At 45.2% G+C, this 20498-nt stretch overlaps 1 protein-coding gene across 1 annotated transcript in view; it reads right to left on the reverse strand.

Moving 5' to 3' along the window:
- GALNT17 (polypeptide N-acetylgalactosaminyltransferase 17) overlaps positions 1 to 20498 on the reverse strand; it is a 447113-nt gene that overhangs the window by 194920 nt on the left and 231695 nt on the right. The window contains exon 4 of the mRNA XM_029221112.1: positions 1545 to 1719. Within this exon, the coding sequence (XP_029076945.1) occupies positions 1545 to 1719 (175 nt within the window). The remainder of the gene's footprint in view (positions 1 to 1544; positions 1720 to 20498) is intronic.

Consider the following 20498-nt stretch of genomic DNA (forward strand, 5'->3'; position numbering starts at 1 on the left):
TGATGGGGACATGGGTGGTACCACCCGTTTTGACAGGAAAGAAATGAGGAGGGAATGATATGGAGGAAAAGGTGAGACAGGGCAAGGCTGAGGCTCCAACGGAACATTCAAGGGCTTCTGTTCAGAAGGCTTCTAGCTCAAGGGTTCCCAAACTTGAGTGAGCAGCAGAGTCCCCTGGTGAGGGGGTTGCTGGTTAAAGCAGCTTACTGGGCCCCATCCCCAGAGCTTCTAATGTCATAGGTCTGGGTGGAGCCCAAGAATCTGCATTTCTAACAAGTTCCCAGGTGATGCTGATGCTGCTGGTCTGGGGACCACACTTTGAGAATGATTATGAGAGATAAACAGTGGTGAGGCTCAGAGGAGGTCAGGGATGCACACCTACAGCTGTGTGTATCAGGGTCTGATGGTGGCAGAAAAAGCAAGGAAGAAAACTGGGGTCTGAGATGGCAACAGATGCCCGTGTGCAAGTGAAAGGACCAGTGTTAACGGTGACCCCACGTTCCAACCCTTTGTGTGGTCATGTGCATGACCATCCTTTTCTCTGGCCATTAAAAGGATTCTACAGTTTGTTTCAAATGAAGAATAGACATTTTAAGGCGTAATTAGTGATGGGATATTGGCTCTTCAAATATGGTACCGTGAACTTATTCAAGATGGTATCATTGAGTGTAAATAAACATTATTAATGAAATCAAAGACTCTGCTTCTTACTAATTAAGCAATCCTGGCATAGGGGTTTAACCTCTGACTTGATTTATCATTGGTTAGTTAGAAATAATCATATAACTGTAAAGCTCTAACCTAATTTTAACATGCTTATTGACTGATTTGGGCTTTTTTTTTTTTTTTGCGGTACGCGGGCCTCTCACTGTTGTGGCCTCTCCCGTTGCGGAGCACAGGCTCCGGACGCGCAGGCTCAGCGGCCATGGCTCACGGGCCCAGCCGCTCCGCGGCATGTGGGATCTTCCCGGACTGGGGCACGAACCCATGTCCCCTGCACCAGCAGGCAGACTCTCAACCACTGCGCCACCAGGGAAGCCCTGATTTGGGCATTTTTGACGCTTCACTCTCGTACATCCAAAATCTACTCCCTGTATACCCATCGATTTCTCTCATATTCTTTTCACCTGGAGAAACATATGAGGGGCCACATCGGCAGAGAGAAACCCTTCCCTTCCTCCAAATGCTGTTAAAGATGATCCCAGAATTTATTATTATTATTTTTTTTTTTGGCCACACGACATGCGGGATCTTAGTTCCCCAACCAGGGATCATGCCCTCACCCCTTGCATTGGAAGCACGGAGTCTTAACCACTGGACTGCCGGGGAAGTCACGATCCCATAAATTCTAGGAAGCTTTGCCTGAGTAGGTAAAATTATAACCGAATCTCTTTTTTTCAGCAGTCAACCATCCTCCCCAGAAATGGAAACGAGCAAAGTAGCAAAAGATTCTCCATTCTTGCCAGCGCCCCACCTCCCAGACTCCAGCCCTGCTGACCATGCTGCAAATCCCGAGCACTTCTAGGCTTCAGCTTGTGACCTACCAGCCAGCGGTGAACTCCACGTGGGCATCAAAGAAGCCGGTGACCTGGCCGGTGGCCACCTTCCAACCCTCGATGCGAGCTCGGATCAGGCCCTCTCTTTTTCGATTTCTCACCACCTTCACCAGCCCAGGGTAGCGTTTGTGGACATACTCCTCCAAAGGGGCCTTCAGCTCCTCTACAAATGACAAAACACAGGAAGGTCCGTAAACGTGTCAAATGTGCATCCAACCCACTGTGAGGCCGACAGATCTTCAGTTAGTCCAGAGATTGCAGAAAATTTTGCATGTTAGTCATTTTAGTAGAAAAGTCAACTTGGTCCCAGTGATTCAGGAGACATCTCTGACTGATGTCCTTTGGGATTTCTTTCTGACCCTCCCTCCTTCCTTGGCCAGCATTCCTGTGCCCCCCACTGTCCCCTGGGTCTTGTTTATCAACTTTATATGGGTTTTTCCATCTGCACATACGCTGGTTCTCACAGAATGTGTTCTGGGAGGTCCAGACCCAGAGTCACGCCCTAGATGCAACATTAACAGGGTTTGTGCTTTGGTCACAGGATGTGAAAGAAATCCTTGCTCAGCAGTAGAAACGCTACCGTGATGGTGAAAGGAAGGCCATCAGGGCTTGAACACTCCCTCCTGCCACCAGCAGGTGGTACAAAGTGCGTGATCTTTATGATCTAATTTAATCCTTACAGCCACCCTAGGTGGTTGCTAGATTAATCCCGTTAAGTAACTAGATGAATTCCACACTGCAAATTAAGAACAGTCTTAGGGAGACTAACCTGTCCCAAGGTCACAACCTAGGAACAGAAGAGCTGAAACATGGGTCACATGTGTCTAATTCCACAGACGTAAAGGGATACCTTTGTGTACTTGAGAATCACTGTCTCATCACAAGGAAGAAAACATTACTTTTAATTTTTTTATATCTATATGAGATGAGGATATTAACTAAACCGATTATGGTAATCACTTCACAGTATATGTCAGTCAATCATTATGCTGCACTCCCTAAACTCAGGCAGTGCTGTATGTCGATTATATCTCAGTAAAAATGGGGGGAAATCAGCAGGTGTCAAAGGATGGACAGGGAAAGGCTGACAGAGACGGGATTCTGAGATATTCACACTCCAAGGATGTGCCCTTGGAGAGCCTCAGGGGTCCAGAAGCAGCCCAGCTGACTCAGATGTGAGTGGTCCACAGACGATACTTTTGGAGACATCGTCACCTCTGACCTTGCTCTAGAAAAACCCACGAGGCTGTATTTACAGACATTGTGCAGACCCCTCACTTCCTAGTTATACACAGCAACGTTTGACAAATTAAAGCCATAGATTTGCAGCACATGTAGAGGCTGCCCTCTCTAGGACATGGCTGTTGTCCCTGGGAATGATGCAGCCCTGTGACCCAGGAACAAGTACAGAAAATGGGGAGTTTAGATGGATGGGAGTGAAAGAGTCCCCAGGGGTACAGAGACGTGATGTAGTTCCTGTCAGCCAAAGGCATGGGTGGTGGGGGAACAGGAGTGCTATGGGCTGAATTGTGTAACCCCCCCCAAATTCATCTGTTAAAGCCCTAATACCCAGTAACTCAGAATGTGACCATATTTGGATATAGGGCCTTTAAAGAGATGATTAAAATGAGGTCCTTAGGGTAGGTCTTAATCCAATCTGAGCACTGTCCTTAAGAAGAAGAGATCTGAACACACGCACAGCCCCCAGGGGCACGCACACAGACAAGGACCATACAAGGACACAGGGAGATGGTGGCCGACTGCAAACCAAGAACAGAGGCCTCAGGAAAAACCAACCCTGCCAACACCTCGATCTTGGACTTCCAGCCTCCAGAAAAGTGAGAAAATAAATTTTGTTGTTTAAGTCACCCAGTCTGTGGTACTTTGCTATAGCAGCCCTAGCAAACTAATACAGGGAGGAATTAGTTTGGAAAGGAGAAAAAACTAGAGCCTGGGTGGAGAAGGGGCAGAAACTCTAAGGAGGCACAAGGTGCTTGGGTGTTCAGACTGGACTCAGACTGCCTTGGGTTCAAAACCCTGTGCTACCTGAGTGACCCTGAGCAATTTAGCCAATGTGTGCCTCAGTTCCCTCATCTACCGAAGGGGGATGATAATACAGTCATCCCTCAGTATTTGCAGGTTCCGGGACCCCCAGGGATACCGAATCCACAGATGCTCAAGTCCCTTACAGTTGATCGTCTGTACCTGCAGGCTTCACATCCAGGGATACTGAGGGCTGACAGCAATCGTATGGACACCACAGGGTTGTGGTGAGGATTACAGATGTTAATAAGTTCAAGAATGCTCAGAATTATCCCTAACACAGTGTAAATGCTCAACACGGAGTAGCTGATATTAGTAATTAACTTCCCTCTTTCCCGCAATATAAGTTTAGGGCAAAGCAGCCCAGGGAGCCTGAGGAAGCCATGTCCAAGATGGAAAAACAGGCCTGTAAACCAGAACTCTGGTTCTCAAACTGGAGGCCACCAACAGCGTCAACGGGAGGGGCTGAAATGGATTGCTGGGTCCCTCGCCCACAGAGTTCATTTTCAGAAGGTCTAGGTTGGGGCACCCATGCTCTGGGTATGGGGAACCACACTTTGAGAACCACTGAGTTTGAATGTTTGGCAGGTAGCATTACACCCTCAGTAAGTTATCTATTGTTTGTCTTTTTGCCGGGTTTGCTATCATCTTTGCCATCATCCCAGAGCCGGTGAGGGGCCTGGTGCAGAAGCCAGGCTGTGGGGACCGTTGAATTCTTCACTCAGCCAGGTACCTGGGACTGGGGTGACCGAAAGAATTTTCAGCTTTTAGAGACCATCTCCTGACTGAATGTTGGCTGCATTTTCCCGTCTGTTCATTAAGTTTCTTGGAACAAAAATGCTAGCAAGAAGGCTGGACGGGCCATGCTTGCTTGGTTTTTCATTTACTCCCCTCGAGTGCTGGGTGGGTGGGCAGGGGATGAGGGACACACCATGGAAGGCAATGGACTGGGCAATGGACCCACAGAATAATACGGTGGGAATCCTGCTATCCTGCTCACCCTCTAGGGTTGGCCTGGGATGGCAGGAATCTCAAGAATCTCTGTAAGTTCAGGGAGAACATTCTGGGCGCTGAGTGCCAGGTGCCACGACAGGGACCTGCAGGCATGGTTGACCTTCAGCTGCCAGGCGACCTGGGACCCTGAGGTGCTCTGCCCTGTAACTGGATGTCAGCTCCCAGCCATGCCGGTCACCATGTCTAAGTATCAAGTGCTCTCCACATTTGTTCAGCGGTTGTGACTGAGCCTTTAGAGGAGAGAGATAAACAGGCATTTACAAGTTTGGCAAAAAAGAGTGAGGTTTGCTACCACTGCCCTTCAACATCTCCAGGCTAGTGGGATATGAATATTAAAGTGCTTTGAAAAGTTTAAAGGGATAAAAGGATAATGCCTCATCATTTGGTACTAGCCTATGGTTGCTATGAATAAATAAGATTTATATATAAAGCCCTTGACATGCATTCAAAATCTTATTTCTAATACTAATTGGTCTATTAATATTATTCACATGGATCCATTTTATAATACCCCATGAACAAGAGCACATCCTTCTAGCTAGTCAATATCATTTTAAACTCCAGGCACCATCATTTTATAGCCGTAGTCACCAGCCTCCATCTTTCAAGATTCAGTGACACATTGTTCCAGACACAATTGAAGTGACGCCCTGGGGTCTTTCATGGGAACACGAAGGGAGATGTCAGCATCCGACTAGCAGGGCTGGAGAACAAGAGATACTGAGAAGGCTTCATTTCCCAATCCCTGTATGTGATTCTGGACCCAATAATGTATTGAGTTGTGCTCCGGCTTGGATTTAAAATCAATTCGGACACAAGCACTCCCTTGAGATGCTTACAATCTGGGCAAGGAGATGAGACATGTTCAAAAAATTCCAATATTGAGGAGCTAAGGGCCAAAGAAAAATGGTCGTAGAGGGAAAGTGTGATGGAGGGTCGGGAGGAGGGTCACAAAGGGAGAAATGATTTTGGCTGGGGGTGTCCAAGGAGAAGGTCGTATCTGAGTCAATCAGCAGGTTTGGACGTGTGCTCTCACTACTCCAGAATACACAAGCACACAGCAAAACACAGGCGTGGAACTGGATCTGCTGAGGTGACAGAGTCACTAGTGTCTGGGAGACCGGGAAAATGCCATTAATCAGAAAAGAGGAAAAGAAGAGAAGCAGAAGTTGGTGGGTTCACCTGGGGACAGGTTGAGCGGCTAGCAGACCTTTGGGGGCTGAGTGCTGAACCAGGATAATGGTCCAGAGTGAGAAGACAGGGCACAGAGTGTCAGGGACATGGTGGGGAGAGACGATGGCACAGGAGGGAGTGAGGGTTCCAGAAGAAGACTTAGAACCCCACTTTGGGAAATGTGTGCATTCAGGAGGCCGGAAGCAGAGCTAGAGGACAAGACGGGCTAGAAACAGCATCACAGGGGCAGAATCCTATCAAGCGTAGAGTTTCCAGAAGAAGAATCTGTGCATTCATTTCATAAATATTTATAGAGCGCCTACGTGGTTGAAAATGACACAATCCCTGTTCTCAAAGAGTTATTCAACATCCAATGTCAGGGAAATCAAATGAGTTAGAGAAAATGAGAGCTGAGAACAGGCCGCTGATCTAGACAAACAGTAGCTTCCTGATGGGAACAGTGAGAAAAAAGAATTCCCTTCTGGACGCAGCTGGGCCCTTCGGGGACAAGGTTAGCTTAGGGAGAAGTGGATGAGTAGGACAGCTCAGGAGAGATTTCCAGAAAGGCTGGTCCTGGTGGAACAGAGTTGTGACAGCCTGAGGGCATTGGGGTGTTGAGATTTCAAAGTTGCTTTAAAGTGAGAAAGCCCAGGAGTTAACTGAATGAAAACAAGGCCTCCAGGCTCACCACGGAAGGAAACAAATTCTCAACCTGACAGCAGTAAGAAATGTCACACCCATCACCTAAGATCCTTTATCATCCTTAACAGATGAAACCATTCCTGGACATTATAATGACAGTTAAGAAAAACATTTTACATACGATTTTTCTCACCGGCAGACTCAGAGAAGAAAATAAAAACTCACTTCTGCAAAAATAAATGTTTACCTACCAATGTTGTGAAATCCAATACTAAATTGGTCTAGAGCCGTTTGGGAATGCTTGTGTTTCTTAAGGTTTTGGTAAGTAGCACTTGAGGGTCAAGAGGGGGAAAGGCAACCACTGCCCGGGATCGGAGGGGACCAGACGGGAGATATATCTGCTCCTTAACAATAAAAGGACCGCCTGTCATCCAGGCTTAAGGAGTAGACGTTGACAGCAAGAAAGTGACAAACAGTGAGAACTAAAGCAAAAAACATTATTACAGAATTATATCCAGATCCCACAATTGCAGTGATATTAGAGAATAAAACATCAGCCTAGTCTCTTGTCTCTAAACCCTGCTCAGAAAAAAGTGCGGACATAGAAGGCATCTCCACCTGCTCCCAAAACTAGTGCATGAACCTGGGTACCACACAGACGTGGGCTTGGAAGTGGCCACACCGTCCGGGGCTGGGCCCCATCTGTACCTCTTAACTCGCGAGTTATCAAGTCTTACTGATGAGACTCACTGAACGTTGTAATTCTCCTCGAGGTATGGAGACTCAAGAGAATCAGTCTAAGTTTAGATGGTGTTTCTCAAACTTTAACCTGCGTGAAAATCACCGGTAGGTCTGGGGTGTGGCCCAAGAACTTGCATTTCCAACGAGCTCCATGAGGCTGCCACTGCTGCTCTGGTGAACGCACTTGGAGTAGCTCTTAGAGCTGACCCCCTACCCAACCCCACCTGTGATGAATTAACCCCTGTGCACAGAATAGGTCTCATCCGAACTGAGCAGACGTTCCAGAATCCCAGTGTTGGCCACCGCCTGTCTCTGCTTTTCCCACTGCCTGGGCCTTCTTGTTCCGCCTTGTCTGTAAGATGGAACCCCTTGGAGATGACCTCAAGCCCTTGAGGTTGCCCCAATACAGCAACCTCACCATTAGTCCCTTGACAAGGACCCCTGATGTTCCTGGCTTCTGCTCTCACTCCCACAATCTATTACAATGACAAGTGGTACAATTCTACCAACACTGCTTCTGCTGCCATCCGTGCCACCATCACCATCACAGCCACTTAGAGCCAACACTTCTCCCTGCCCGCAGCTGCTGAGGTGTGGGCATGCTGCTCGCTGGGAATGCATGGGTTGTGACAGCTGGGATGAGAAAACAGCACATATGGCATGTTCCAATTAAAAACAAAAAAAAAACCCCGCCTGCCTCAAAGCCAGTGTTCCTCAGAATGTGAGATTCCGCTCTACCTAGGAAATCACCTGGCAGGTGACGCAGGTTCCCGGGCTGCCCTAGGCAGTTCTAATTTAGTGGGCTTCGGTGGGGTTGACCAGCGCTCCAGATGATTCTCCCACAAACCCAGAACTTCTCAAAAGCACTGCCTGATTTTTCTTTCATTGTTTTTACCGTGGTTAGATACACATAAAGTTAACCTTTTTGACCATCTTCAAGTGTACAATGGCGTTAAAGTGCATTCACAATGTGGTACAACTTTCACTGCTATCTAGTTTCAGAACTTCTCATCACCCCCAAAGGAAACTTCACACCCATTAAACAGTCACTCTCCATGTCCTGCCCTCCCCGCAGCCCCTGGCGACCACTAAGCTGCTCTCCATCTTGGCCTCTTCTGGATAATTCATACAAATAGAATCATACAAGATGTGGCCTTTTGTATCTGTAAGCCCTGGTCGATTTTGAAGGGGCGGGGGCTGAAGTATTTTTTTTGAGTGTGAATTTAAATCCCTAGGCCTTACTGAAGGTCTCATTCTTGTTCTGCTGCCCATTAGCTTTTCTGATCCCCATTCCGATAATTTGGTTCACTGGAAGCTTATTTGCAAAGCCCCTCCAGACTCATTAAAGGGGGTTCTAGCCTCTCAGAGGGGAGGATCCAACCCATGGGTCTGTGTTCACACCCCCAGTGTCCCCCTGACACCAGCCTTTCTCCCCATCCCTGATGGAAACTTCCAGCTCACCATACTTGGGGACTTTAAGTCAGCAGAGGGAAAAACATGGTCCTTAACACAGATTCAGCACAGCCGTTAGGCATGATGCCCTACATTTCTGCAGTGCCTTTTTTTTGAGATTTCTTTTTTTTTTTTAATATGTGAATCAGCCATGATGCCACTGAAAGAAAACAAAAAATAGATTTAGGACACCTGGATTTTCAGGCATGCCTGAGAATACCTTTATGCCTGAAATAACTAACCAAAACTAAAGGCATAAAAGTGGCCAAAGATCAATAATGCATTTTTTTAATTAATGTTTTTTTAATTTAAAAAGGGAAGGGGGAGAAACCTCATGCAATATGTGGGTTTCTATCTGTCAGATGGAGTTAGTTAAGTCCCAGAAACGAATCTGGACTTTGAAGGACCTGAAGTTTATATAATCTGAAGGATCCCCTTTAAGAAAACAAAAACAAAAAAAATCCCTTTTGTAAATTTTACAAAAACCCACAGGCCTGTGAACCACTGTTAGGCTCCCTACCCACTGCCGCCTCCACACAAGTGAGGGGCCCCAACCATGAGCTTCCTTAGCTTCTAGGTGAGTACACCCTGTGAGGCGGGCTTCTTGAATGCAAAATTGCTTTTTGGCTGACAATCACTACTTTTCGAACATTTCAAATACTATGTTTGTCTGTATCTATAATAAAATACTGATATCCCCTAATTGCTAGCCAAAGCTGACTAAAAATGTCAGCTCATCATGAAATGCTCCAAAATACTACTCAGATGAGTTCCCCTCTCGTATTTAACTCGAGAATGATCTCTCTTGCAAACCCGTAACATTCCTCGAGTTTTGCTTTCACATTTACTGAATTCTAATTAAGGGTATTCTGTTGCAACTGCTTTACCTCTGGCAACTCTTTCTACCCTCATCAGCACTCTGTGAGGTAAGGGGTATTATGATCCCCATTTTATGGAGAAAGAAACTGAGGCCCAGAGAGGGTAAGCACTCGGCTGAAAGTCACACAGTTCATAAGCGGCACGCCTGCCCTCCTCGTCATTCTGCCTGATTCCTGCGGATGCGAGGCCGTGAAAACTGAAGTCGTTCATCTGCTCGTGCAGAACTCAGCCTCGAACGTGGGAAGTCGAGGCCTGACTCAGGCTTGGCCAGGAACTGGCTCTCTCTGTAACTCTGAAGCCCCCATGCTTCTGCTCTGGGCACACTTTTCCAGCCAGCCATCCACTGACAGTGGTTGGCCCTCTCCAGAGAAGAAGCCCCCCCTGGCTGATTGAGAGGCTCCAAGGGAGGGGGTAACAAGGAGAACCGGCTGAACTTCAAACTCCTCCAAACAACCCCACTAAACTCTGAAGGGACAGCAGTGACGTAAGAGCCACGCCCCTCCCCTCCGCTGCCACGCCCACCGCTCCATTGCATGGACCTGGCGAGTGTGTAAAAACCCAAGACGAAATAACCCAGAAGGCGTCTATACTGTATGTTTCATTCTCTGGGCATCGCTCAGCTTTGGGGACTTAAATAATGCATTTTCTGACTACAGGAGTGAAAAAGAGGTGAGGCGAGAGCCAGAAATTTTGGGAAGAATGGGAGAGATTAAAAAGGGATGTTTTTGCTGTGTATGAAAGCATTTTAAAGGCGATTCCATAGTGAGATCAAAGCAAGGAGAAAAGAAAGCGAAAGACAAAAAGAAGCAAGAAAAAAGATGTGAGGTGCAAAATACCGAGGTGTTAAACTAAATATATCACACAGAGTTGTGCATTCAGGAGAGGGGCTTTGAAAAGGAAAGCCATCTCTGCTTTCAACTCCTTTGTTAAGAAATTCCTCTCCACTGCTTCTTCCATTTAAATTTCATCTTTAAAAAAACATAAATACAAGGAGCCCAAACCAACAGGAAAACACCGCAATGCCTCTAGGGATGCCTCCAGATTGCTCCCCCAAATTAAGAGCGTTCCCCTATCTCACCCCATCAAAAGGCAGTTGAAAGTCCGGTACTTGGAGCTGATTCTAATAATAACATGTGAATTTAAGCGATAAAATTTGTCTGCAGCCTGGAGTGTGTTTTTCTTTCATTATGTTTCTTATTTACTGCAATATTGATTCTGAACGCTCTGAAGCTGGCAATCCTCTTCCTTTAAATAACCAAAGTCACCATCATTAAGGGGGCTCAGGGGGGAGCAAAACGGCACACAGGAAACAGGAAACCCTGGAGAGAACAGGGTCACAGCGTGGCGCTTGGTCACTTCTTGGAGTTTTCTTTAAGTGCAGCTGGCAGCCAGGAATGGAATAAGTAGAGTACAGCATCTGGTCAGTTTCCCCTTCTCCAGTATTTTGGGGACCTCTGTATTCAGAGCCCTGAATTCTCCAAGGTCAAAGGCAGTATGGGTCCTGTGCAAAGAAAAAAATGCTTATGCGCGCTCACCAAAAAACGGTGCAGGTGAAGGTGTCAGGTAGCACGAAAATGTTCTATAAATAGCAGCTTTTATTAGGGTCCAAGAGGTTTGCAGAACCTAACATGTCTCTTCTAGCCCAGGGGAGACGATCAAGATATATAACAGCTAAAGACACGCAATGACCGGTCAGAACAGATGCGAGCTGGAAGGCCACGCCAGGACGTGCTGGCTGAACAGCAGCTCTGCAGATCCCAAACCATCACCGCACCTGACGGTCACACACGGGGCACTCATTTGGACTTTAGACTCCAAAAGGTCCTACTGATTAGGTACTCCCAGGGTGCACAGAGCAGGGATGTTCTGAGGTGGAAAGAGAATGAAAACGGAAAGGTCTCTGGGAGGGAGGGTACCTTGGGGCCACGTGCATTTGTGTATCATTGTGCTCCTACACTGAGCCTGGGGGCACCTGAGAGGCAGTGACACACCTGGTCAGGAGCATTCATCGTGAGCTGCTGCACGATGTCAGGGTAAACAGTTAATAGGGATAATACTGGTCCCTACCTGAGAGGGCTGTTTGGGGTATTAAATAAGTGGATGCATGCAAAGCGCTTAGCTCAGTGCCAGGAACATAGAAGCACTCGATAGATGTTAAAATTATTACTCATTTTTTATGGCGTGTGTCGCTGTATACTGAAGGGAGAGTGGACACGTCTTGGGAAACAATGAGATGAATCTGGTAAGGGGACAGGAGGGCTGCGGGGGAGGGAGTCTTAAACCGGAAGGAAGCGGAAAAGCACAGAGGGAGGTGACAGTTCCCAGGGAGGAGGCCCCAGAGTCCTGGTTCCGGGACTAGGATGGCTGAGTTGGAGCCCTGGCTCCTGCAAATTCTGGCTGCGCTGCCGTGGATTAAAGCACTTCCCCTCTCTGAACTTGAACTTCTTTTTTAAAATGGATAGCAATGACCATGTCCCAGTGTCAAAGGGCGTGGTCAAGACTCCAGGAGATGCGTGCTCAGTTAGCACCATGGAGTCGTGCCCGGGAGGGGAAAGGGAGCGTCAGGGCCCCTCTGCATTTGTGCTGCCCAATCTGGGGTTTCTTGACATCCTACAGGGGTCATTCACTCACAGGCCCCCTTGAGACCAGACATCTGATATGTAAGACAAGAAAGCTAGCGTCCAGGCAGGACCTGGCCCTGAGGATTCAGAAGGCAGCCATCCTGCCCTAAGGGTAAGAGGAAAGGAAAAGATTTGTTCCAAATTGCGTGCAGGTGCCGGGCACAGTCCTTCCCAGACCCTACAGCACAGCCTGAGGCCACAGAGCCTCTGCCCCGCAAGCAGCCCAGAGCTCACAGCTAGAGTGACCTAAAGGTACTCTTGGCAATGCCAACTCAAGGATCCACCTCACTTTTCGAAGAAAATAACATTAAAGCTCCAACACCACTTTTTGGGGAACAAAAGTGAAAATGGCCACGGCTGGCCTTCCTGACAATATTTCCACCAACCCCTGGGCTTTCTTTTCTTTTATTTTTTTTAATTTTTATTTATTTTTACCTTTCTTTTTTTTTACATCTTTATTGGAGTATAATTGCTTTACAATGGTGTGTTAGTTTCTGCTTTATAACGAAGTGCATCAGCTATGCATATACATATATCCCCACATCTCCTCCCTCTTGCGTCTCCCTCCCACCCTCCCTATCCCATCCCTCTAGGTGGTCACAAAGCACCGAGCTGATCTCCCTGTGCTATGCGGCTGCTTCCCACTAGCTATCTACCTTACGTTTGGTAGTGTATATACGTCCATGCCTCTCTCTCGCTTTGTCACAGCTCACCCTTCCCCCTCCCCGTATCCTCAAGTCCATTCTCTAGTAGGTCTGTGTCTTTATTCCTGTCTTACCCCTAGGTTCTTCATGACATTTTTTTTTCTTAAATTCCATATATATGTGTTAGCATATGGTATTTGTCTTTCTCTTTCTGACTTACTTCACTCTGTATGACAGACTCTAGGTCTTGATCCACCTTTCCCTCTGTCTCATCTGTCAGCTTCTCTGATCTCCAGCCTGGGCCAGGCTGTTCAAGGAGCCTTTTTTTTATCCCTCCTGCTCTGCGGCTGCTCAGCATTGTCACAGGACGTGGTCAAGCTGTCCCTCCTCAATCCTGTGGCCCAGCAAGATCCTCCATCTCTGACTGGGACTCTCTCTCTGAAACTCCAATCCACCCGTCAATTCTTCCACGTCAAATCCCATTGCACGCCTCCCTCTCTATGCCCCAGGCATCTGTGCCTTGAGATCCGGGTTTGTCTACTTCCCCCCACTGCTGTTTCCTCCCATCCACATGTCCAAGTTCTAACTGTCTCTCATGGTCCAACTCAGGTGCCACATCCTTCTCAAAGGCCTCATTTATTCCCCCAACTTGTGGGAACTCCAAGTGTGAATCTCATGGATGTTGTTACAACATTTGGGGTCCATCGTCTGCCTGTCCACCCTGCCCCCTCCATTTCTGAAGACTTCCTCCATGGTTACTGGTGTGTGGTAGTTCTATGCATGACCCTGCCCTCCTGGCCACAGTTGACAGGTCCAACGAAGGGTATGTGACCCAAACTAGAGTACCAGTTCCCTTCCCTGGGATTCCCCTGGAGAGGTGGCCCTGTCTCCCTAAAGTGGCTGAAGCTGTAATTACAATGTCAACTTTGGGCTATCTTTGCAGCCATATTTCCCTCCAGATGGCCTGGAAAACTGGAGGTGGCCAGCCTTCCCAAGCCGACAGGGGAACAGAGGGGCTCAGAGACCGTGGAGACCCGGGACAGAGAAACCTGGCAATGTCTGAGTGCCTGGGTCTCACTTTCCCTTGGGTCAGCCTTATGCCCATCCCTGGGGTGTATCAGCCCCTCCAGGACCTTATATTGTTGGGTGCTACCTAATGGGAGCTCAAAATCTGATCCCAGGGCAACACTTTCAACACAGTTTTTGGATTACTCCTGATTCTGCAGGAATGCAACCCATTCCCCTTAGTATCATAGTCAAGGTCACCAAGACTAACACAGAAACTTTTCCTCCACTGGAGGCTGGGCTGGAAGATAAAAAAATCAATCAGATTTTTAAAGACACAGTGTCACATAAATGGACTAAATGACCAAAGAAGTTTGCTTGAACATGTGTCTACCATAACTCAAGTAATGGGGCTCTTGGGCATTTATCCCAAGGAAATGAAAATTTATTTTCACACCAACATCTGTACACCAATGTTCATAGCACCGTTATGTGTAAAAACCCCAAACTGAAACAACCCAAATGTCCTTAAACAGGTGGAGGGTTAAACAAACTTGGTAAACCCACACCATGGAACACTGTGCAGAAGGAAGAAGCCAATCACAAAGGTTATGGTTCAATTTACAGAATATTCTTGAAATAACAAAATTATAGGGATGATGAACAACAGACTAGTGGGTGTTAGGGGTGAGGTATGGGGAGTTGGGTGGTAATAAAGGGGTAGCATGGGGAGCTTTGCGGTGATGGGGCAGTTCTGTATCTGAACTGTGGGGAATCTCACCTGTGATCAAATTGTATAGAAACACACACACACACACACACACACACACACACGTTAAACTGGTGAAATCAGAATAAGTTCTGATCATACAATTTGTGAATTGTACCAGAGTCAATTTATAGGCTGTGATTAATGCACTAGAGTTTAGCAAGATGTTACCAGTGGGGGGAACTAAGTGAAGGGCACATAAGACCCCTTGTACACTTGTGCAATTTCTTGTGAATCTAGAATTATTTCAAAATAACAAGGTTTTTTGTTGGCATCACTTTTTTTAAGCCAGTTAGCATACAAAGCTTTAGCCGGGGTTCTCACACTATCTCTTGTGTAAAAATATACACACTCCTTCTTCTCCTCTCCTCCCCATGGCCTAAAATACACAGGGAGGAATGTAAATGCACAACCTAATTGTGGTTACAGACCCACAGAGCAAATGCCTTCACATTGCAGTGATCTGGTTGGGGACAAAAACAAGTATTATTTCCAATCAGGAAGGCTCTTTACAAGCGGGGGAGAGGCAGGCAGATGCTGTTCCAGTAAGGAAGCCTGGCCCAGCGTGGAGCTGTGTGATAACAAGGTGTCTCTTGGCTACTTTACTCAGAGCCTCGACAACACAGGAAAAGTGTTATCTTCCTGAAACACAAGACCTCTCCTATCTCTGCAATTATAAACCAAGAAGAAAAGCAAACAGTGTCAGTATGCCTTCTCCAAAATCCCTTTTGAAAGCCCAGAGGGTTGAACCTTCCACTGAAAAAAGTTCTAACTTGAGCCATCCTTCTTTCAACCATTGAACACACCAACCAAGAGAAGAGCTTGACGAGGTGTTCTTGCTCCATGGGGAAATATTAGTGACAAGGTCTACAGCCACCAAGAGCACCGACAGACGCAAATCATGATGACTGGAGATAGGTGGTTTGGGGGACCTAAATCAAAACAACTAGAGTATTGAAGCCAAGATACGTACAACAATGCCAAATACAAAAACTCCCAAGATGATGCCAGTGGAAGTAGAAAGAAACACTTTGCACACATGCAGTTTAAAGGAACGTATTCAGCGATCCCTATAACTTGGTGTGCAAGGCACTGGGAACGTAGCACAGAAGGAACTATGGTTCTTGCTCTCAAGAGTCTTATAGTTTAAAGATGGGCAAGTGCACAGAGGCAATTCAGCGAGCCAAGTGTTGTGCCAAAGTACACACTGATGCCTGGGAGCAGAGGCCCCCAACGCAGCCACACCTGGGAAATCCAGGAGGGCTTCCCAGCAGGAGTGACACAGAAGTAGAATAAGCTGGAGCTGGCAAATCAAATAACACCACAAGTGCACTCAACAGTTATGCCCTTTATTACACTGCCAGGACCTGTGCTACATGCTTTACAAGTATTACCTCGAAAGCTTGTAATTTAAACCCTGCATAAAAGCCACTATCATCCCCAGTTTACTCAAGCTCAGAAAAGGTAGGTGACTTGGCCAAGACCTCCACATACTATTGCTTAAGGAAAAGAGGAAGAAAGTTTTTCAAAAGTAGTTAAAAACTATTGACAAGACATGTATTATATATATAATCTTATGTATTAAAGATTGTAACAGTGGAAACGAAGAAGCTTCTAATATTATTTCAACTTGATGGCTAAAGTTACCCCTCAGTTTGGAAGGCACAGTAAAATTCCACGGGAATCTGGACTTGACATATCCAAAAGGTGAACTCAATCCCTCTCCCAAACCTATCTTACCGTACTCCTTATCTTAGTGGATGGCACCAACCTGTCCTGTCACCGGAGCCAGGACCCTGGGAGTCCTCTTTGACCCCTCCCTCCTCTTTACCCTCCTTCATAACCAATCAGTCCTCATGTGATTCAGCCTCAATGTTTCCAAATGTAAAATATTTTAGCATACGAAAACAGGATATTTCAAATAAGTGGTGAGGATGAATTATTAAATACATTGAGATAACCACACTTTGAGACAAGGGTCTCTAGGTTAAAATTTTCTCACACCTGATACAAAAATATGTAATCTGTTGGAATTTATTTCGAAGAGAAATATTTACCTATAAGAAAATACGCATGAATATTTGTACCTTCTAGGGATCATGAATAACTTTCTTAGGATGTTACTAAAGGAAAAGACTGATGGATTTGACTATATAAAAATGTAAAAATTATGCTTGTCTAAAAATACTGTAAACAAATTAAAGTGAAAGCTCAAATTGAGAGAAATATCTATGAAATGAATGTAAAAAGTTTAAAAATATATACAAAGTCCTTATAAATTAGTAAGATAAATATTCCAATAGAAAAAAAAAGAGTGTCATTATTAATGGGCAAATCCCTAAAAAAGAAATATGGTCAAATGTATGAAAAACTGTTCAATATCACTAATATTCAAAAAATGCAGATCTAAAAATGATATGCCATTTTTCACTCATCAGAACAGCAAAGATGACAAAGATTAATAAGACTTGGTGTTGGTGAGGATACAGAGAAACAGATAGTTTTGTATACTTTTCATGGGACAGTACACGTATCTGGAGAACAAGTTATCAATTCCTATTAAAAGTTCTTAAAAATGAGTATGGAACTTCTGGGATAAGATAATAAATTTGACCCGTGAATTGGACAAAAGTCACTGAAAACTACAATAAAGGGATTAAAAAAAATAAAATAAACCCATAACCTTCCAAGGGCAGAGAAGACACAAGACAAGACATCAACCATGAAGCTGGGGAGGCTGGAAAGCGGATTCACAGATCGACAGATGTGTCCGACCCCTCTGCTGTCAAACCCTGGAAGTCCAAGCACTCAGAGTGTGTGTGTGAGTGTGTGTGTGTGTGTGTGTACATATATATAACAATGTGAAATATGCCATTTTACTTTACAGTTCAGTGATAATAAGTACGATCACATTGCTGTGCAAGCACGTTACCACCATCCATCTCCAGAACGTTTTCATCTTCCCAAACTGAAACTCTGTATCCATTAAACACTAACTCCCCATTTTCCCTCCCCCAGCCCCCGGCTGCCTAATCACCTCTTAAGAAGTAATCATGAACTGACAACAGGCTCGCGGGAGGGGAGAGAAAGCCTCCAAGGTGGGAGATAGAAACTAAATAACAAAGAAAAAAAGCACCTTCTGGAAACAGAACACATAGGGAAAAAACTGAAAAACAAAACATTATTAATATCCTCCAAGGGATCAGAAAACATATTGCTTCCATTAAATAAAAACAATACGCTATAAAAAGGAACTCTCAGAGAATAAAAATGAGGACCTGGAAGCAGAATCATGATAGCAGATATAAAAAACTGAATAGAATGGAAGGGAGATAAAACTGAAGAAAGCAAATATATCAGAGCAAAAAGATAAGGAAAGGTAAGGAAGCAGAGAAAAGATAAGAAAATTGGGGGTTCAGTTTAGGAGGTTTAATAATGGAATACAGTGGGAGATGCTGAAAGAGATAACTGAGAAAAAATGGGGAGGCATTATCAATTAAATATTCCAAGAAATTTTCTGAAAACTGACATTAGATTCCAGATTGAAGCCACTGGATGACCTACACCAAGGCTCATCATTGTGAATTTCCAAACTCTGCAAACAAAATGAAGATTCAAGCTTCCAGAAAGGAAAGAAACACGCAAAAAATCAGGAATCAGGACTCTTATTTCTTCTGAAACACACTGAAAGGCAGAAGATAATGGAGCAAACCCATCAATATTCTGAAAGAAGGTGATGTCTAACTCAATCAGGCCATCATTCACACAGAAGATTTAGGAAAAAGGTTTCTTCAGACATGGATAATCTCAAAAGATTTTATCTTCCTTGTAATATTTCTCAAGAAACTTCTAGATGTTGAGTTTCACCAAAATCAGTATGTAAACCAAGAAAGAGAGAGGCATGGGGTCCAACGGGGGGGGGGGGGCAAAGGAGATCTCCAGGAGGATGGGGAAGGGAGATAGATCCACCATGGCCAACCATCCACATAGGAGCAGTGTGGCTTGAGGCAGACGCGTTGAGGGTTATCATTACTATCTCTCCTGCAACCTGACCACACTTAAAGCTGAGGGTAGATCATCCGAATAAGTCTGGTCCCCTATAATTAGATGTTCTGACCAGAGACTGCCTGCGGCTTGGACCAGCTGAGGTCATTCATTTCATCCTTATGCTCTGACCTCCTCCTGAACATAGGCAGTACGCCTTGATGAGGTCAGAACCAGAAAATAGAGGACACGTCATTCCATCTGTCGAGATTTTTGCCTTATACCCAGTACCTGGTTCACACGATAGCCCTGCCAGGTGCCCCCACTGCGGTAAGCCCTGTATTTCCCTGGGGTCATTGATGACCTAGCTGTCTCCCCCAGAAGAGGCTTTTGTAACTCTTAGGAAAGCACAAAGGTCAATTTCTTGTTCTTGACATGGTAGGATAATGAGTATTTATTAGTAAGTGCTTGTTTTTTTTTTAAAATAAAGGAGTCAGACAAATGAATCTATTTATGAAACAGAAACAGACTCACGGACATAGAGAACAGACTTGTGGTTGCCAACGGGGAGGGGCTGGGGAAGGATGGAGTGGGAGGTTGGGGTTAGCAGATGGAAGCTGTTGTATAGAGAATGGATAAACAACAAGGTCCTACTGTACAGCACAGAGAACTACATTCAGTATCCTATGATAAACCATAATGGAAAAGAATATTTAAAAAATGTATATATATGTACAACTGAATCACTTTGCTGTACAGAAGAAATTAACACAATCTTGCAAATCGACTATACTTCTATTTAAAAAAAGAAAAAAAATTTAAATCAAATAAAGGAGTCAGGAAAACTAAGCAAGAAAAAAAAAAAGGTATCCAGATTGGAAAGCAAGAAATAAAATCATCACTATTTGAAGAGGATATGAAAGGAGAACGGTAAGTTAGTCACTGGACTGACTGAGTTTATGGTCTCAGAGGGACGCTGGGTAGCCACCTAGGAGACAGAAGACACACAGGTGTGGAGCTTGGGGGATGGCTTTGGAGGTCACCAGAATGTGCACAGTGGAGGAGGTTGCCCAGTGTATCCTGATGGTGAGAACCATGAGTGACCCCAACTGAAGCACAAAGCCGAGGAAAAGGACGACTGAAGGACAATCAGAAGACAGTGGTGCCCTGGCCTCCAGAGGAGAAAGGTGCCAAGAAGGAAGCTGCCAGCAATGTCAGATGTGGCCGGATTGGAGAAGGAAAGTGCCCACTGGATGTGGTGAGCAGTGATTTTGCCTGACTGATTTCAGTGTAATAATGCACAAAGGAACAAAGAATTGCCTCTTACTTGGGATTAATTTAGGCCAATGTCAATATTCAAGCTGAATGAAACAAATGACTTGAAAAAACAAAAACTAAAAGGGAAAATCCCTGACTTGCCTGTGTACCCAGATCCAGAGTTACCTGGCTTTATTCACACTTTCCCCAAGCCAGTCTTTTTTTTTTTTTTGTAAGTTCTTTAAAAACCTTTTTTATTTTTTTTTAGTTTGTTTTTTTATACAGCAGGTTCTTACTAATTATCTATTTTATACATATTAGTGTATACATGTCAATCCCAATTTCCTAATTCATCCCACCACCACCCCCCGACCACGCTTTCCCCCCTTGGTGTCCATACGTTTGTTCTCTATATCTGTGTCTCTATTTCTGCCCTGCAAACTGGTTCACTTGTACCATTTTTCTAGGTTCCATATACATATGTTAACATACGATATTTGTTTTCCTCTTTCTGACTTACTTCACTCTGTATGACAGTCTCTAGATCCATCCACATCTCTACAAATGACCCAATTTCACTCCTTTTTATGGCTGAGTAATATTCCATTGTATATATGTACCACATCTTCTTTATCCATTCGTCTGTTGATGGGCATTTAGGTTGCTTCCATGACCTGGCTATTGTAAACAGTGCTGCAGTGAACATTGGGGTGCACAT

This window comes from Monodon monoceros, unplaced genomic scaffold (genome assembly GCF_005190385.1).
Source record: "Monodon monoceros isolate NGI ecotype Baffin Bay Population unplaced genomic scaffold, NGI_Narwhal_1 Super_Scaffold_13, whole genome shotgun sequence".
Taxonomy (NCBI): domain Eukaryota; kingdom Metazoa; phylum Chordata; class Mammalia; order Artiodactyla; family Monodontidae; genus Monodon; species Monodon monoceros.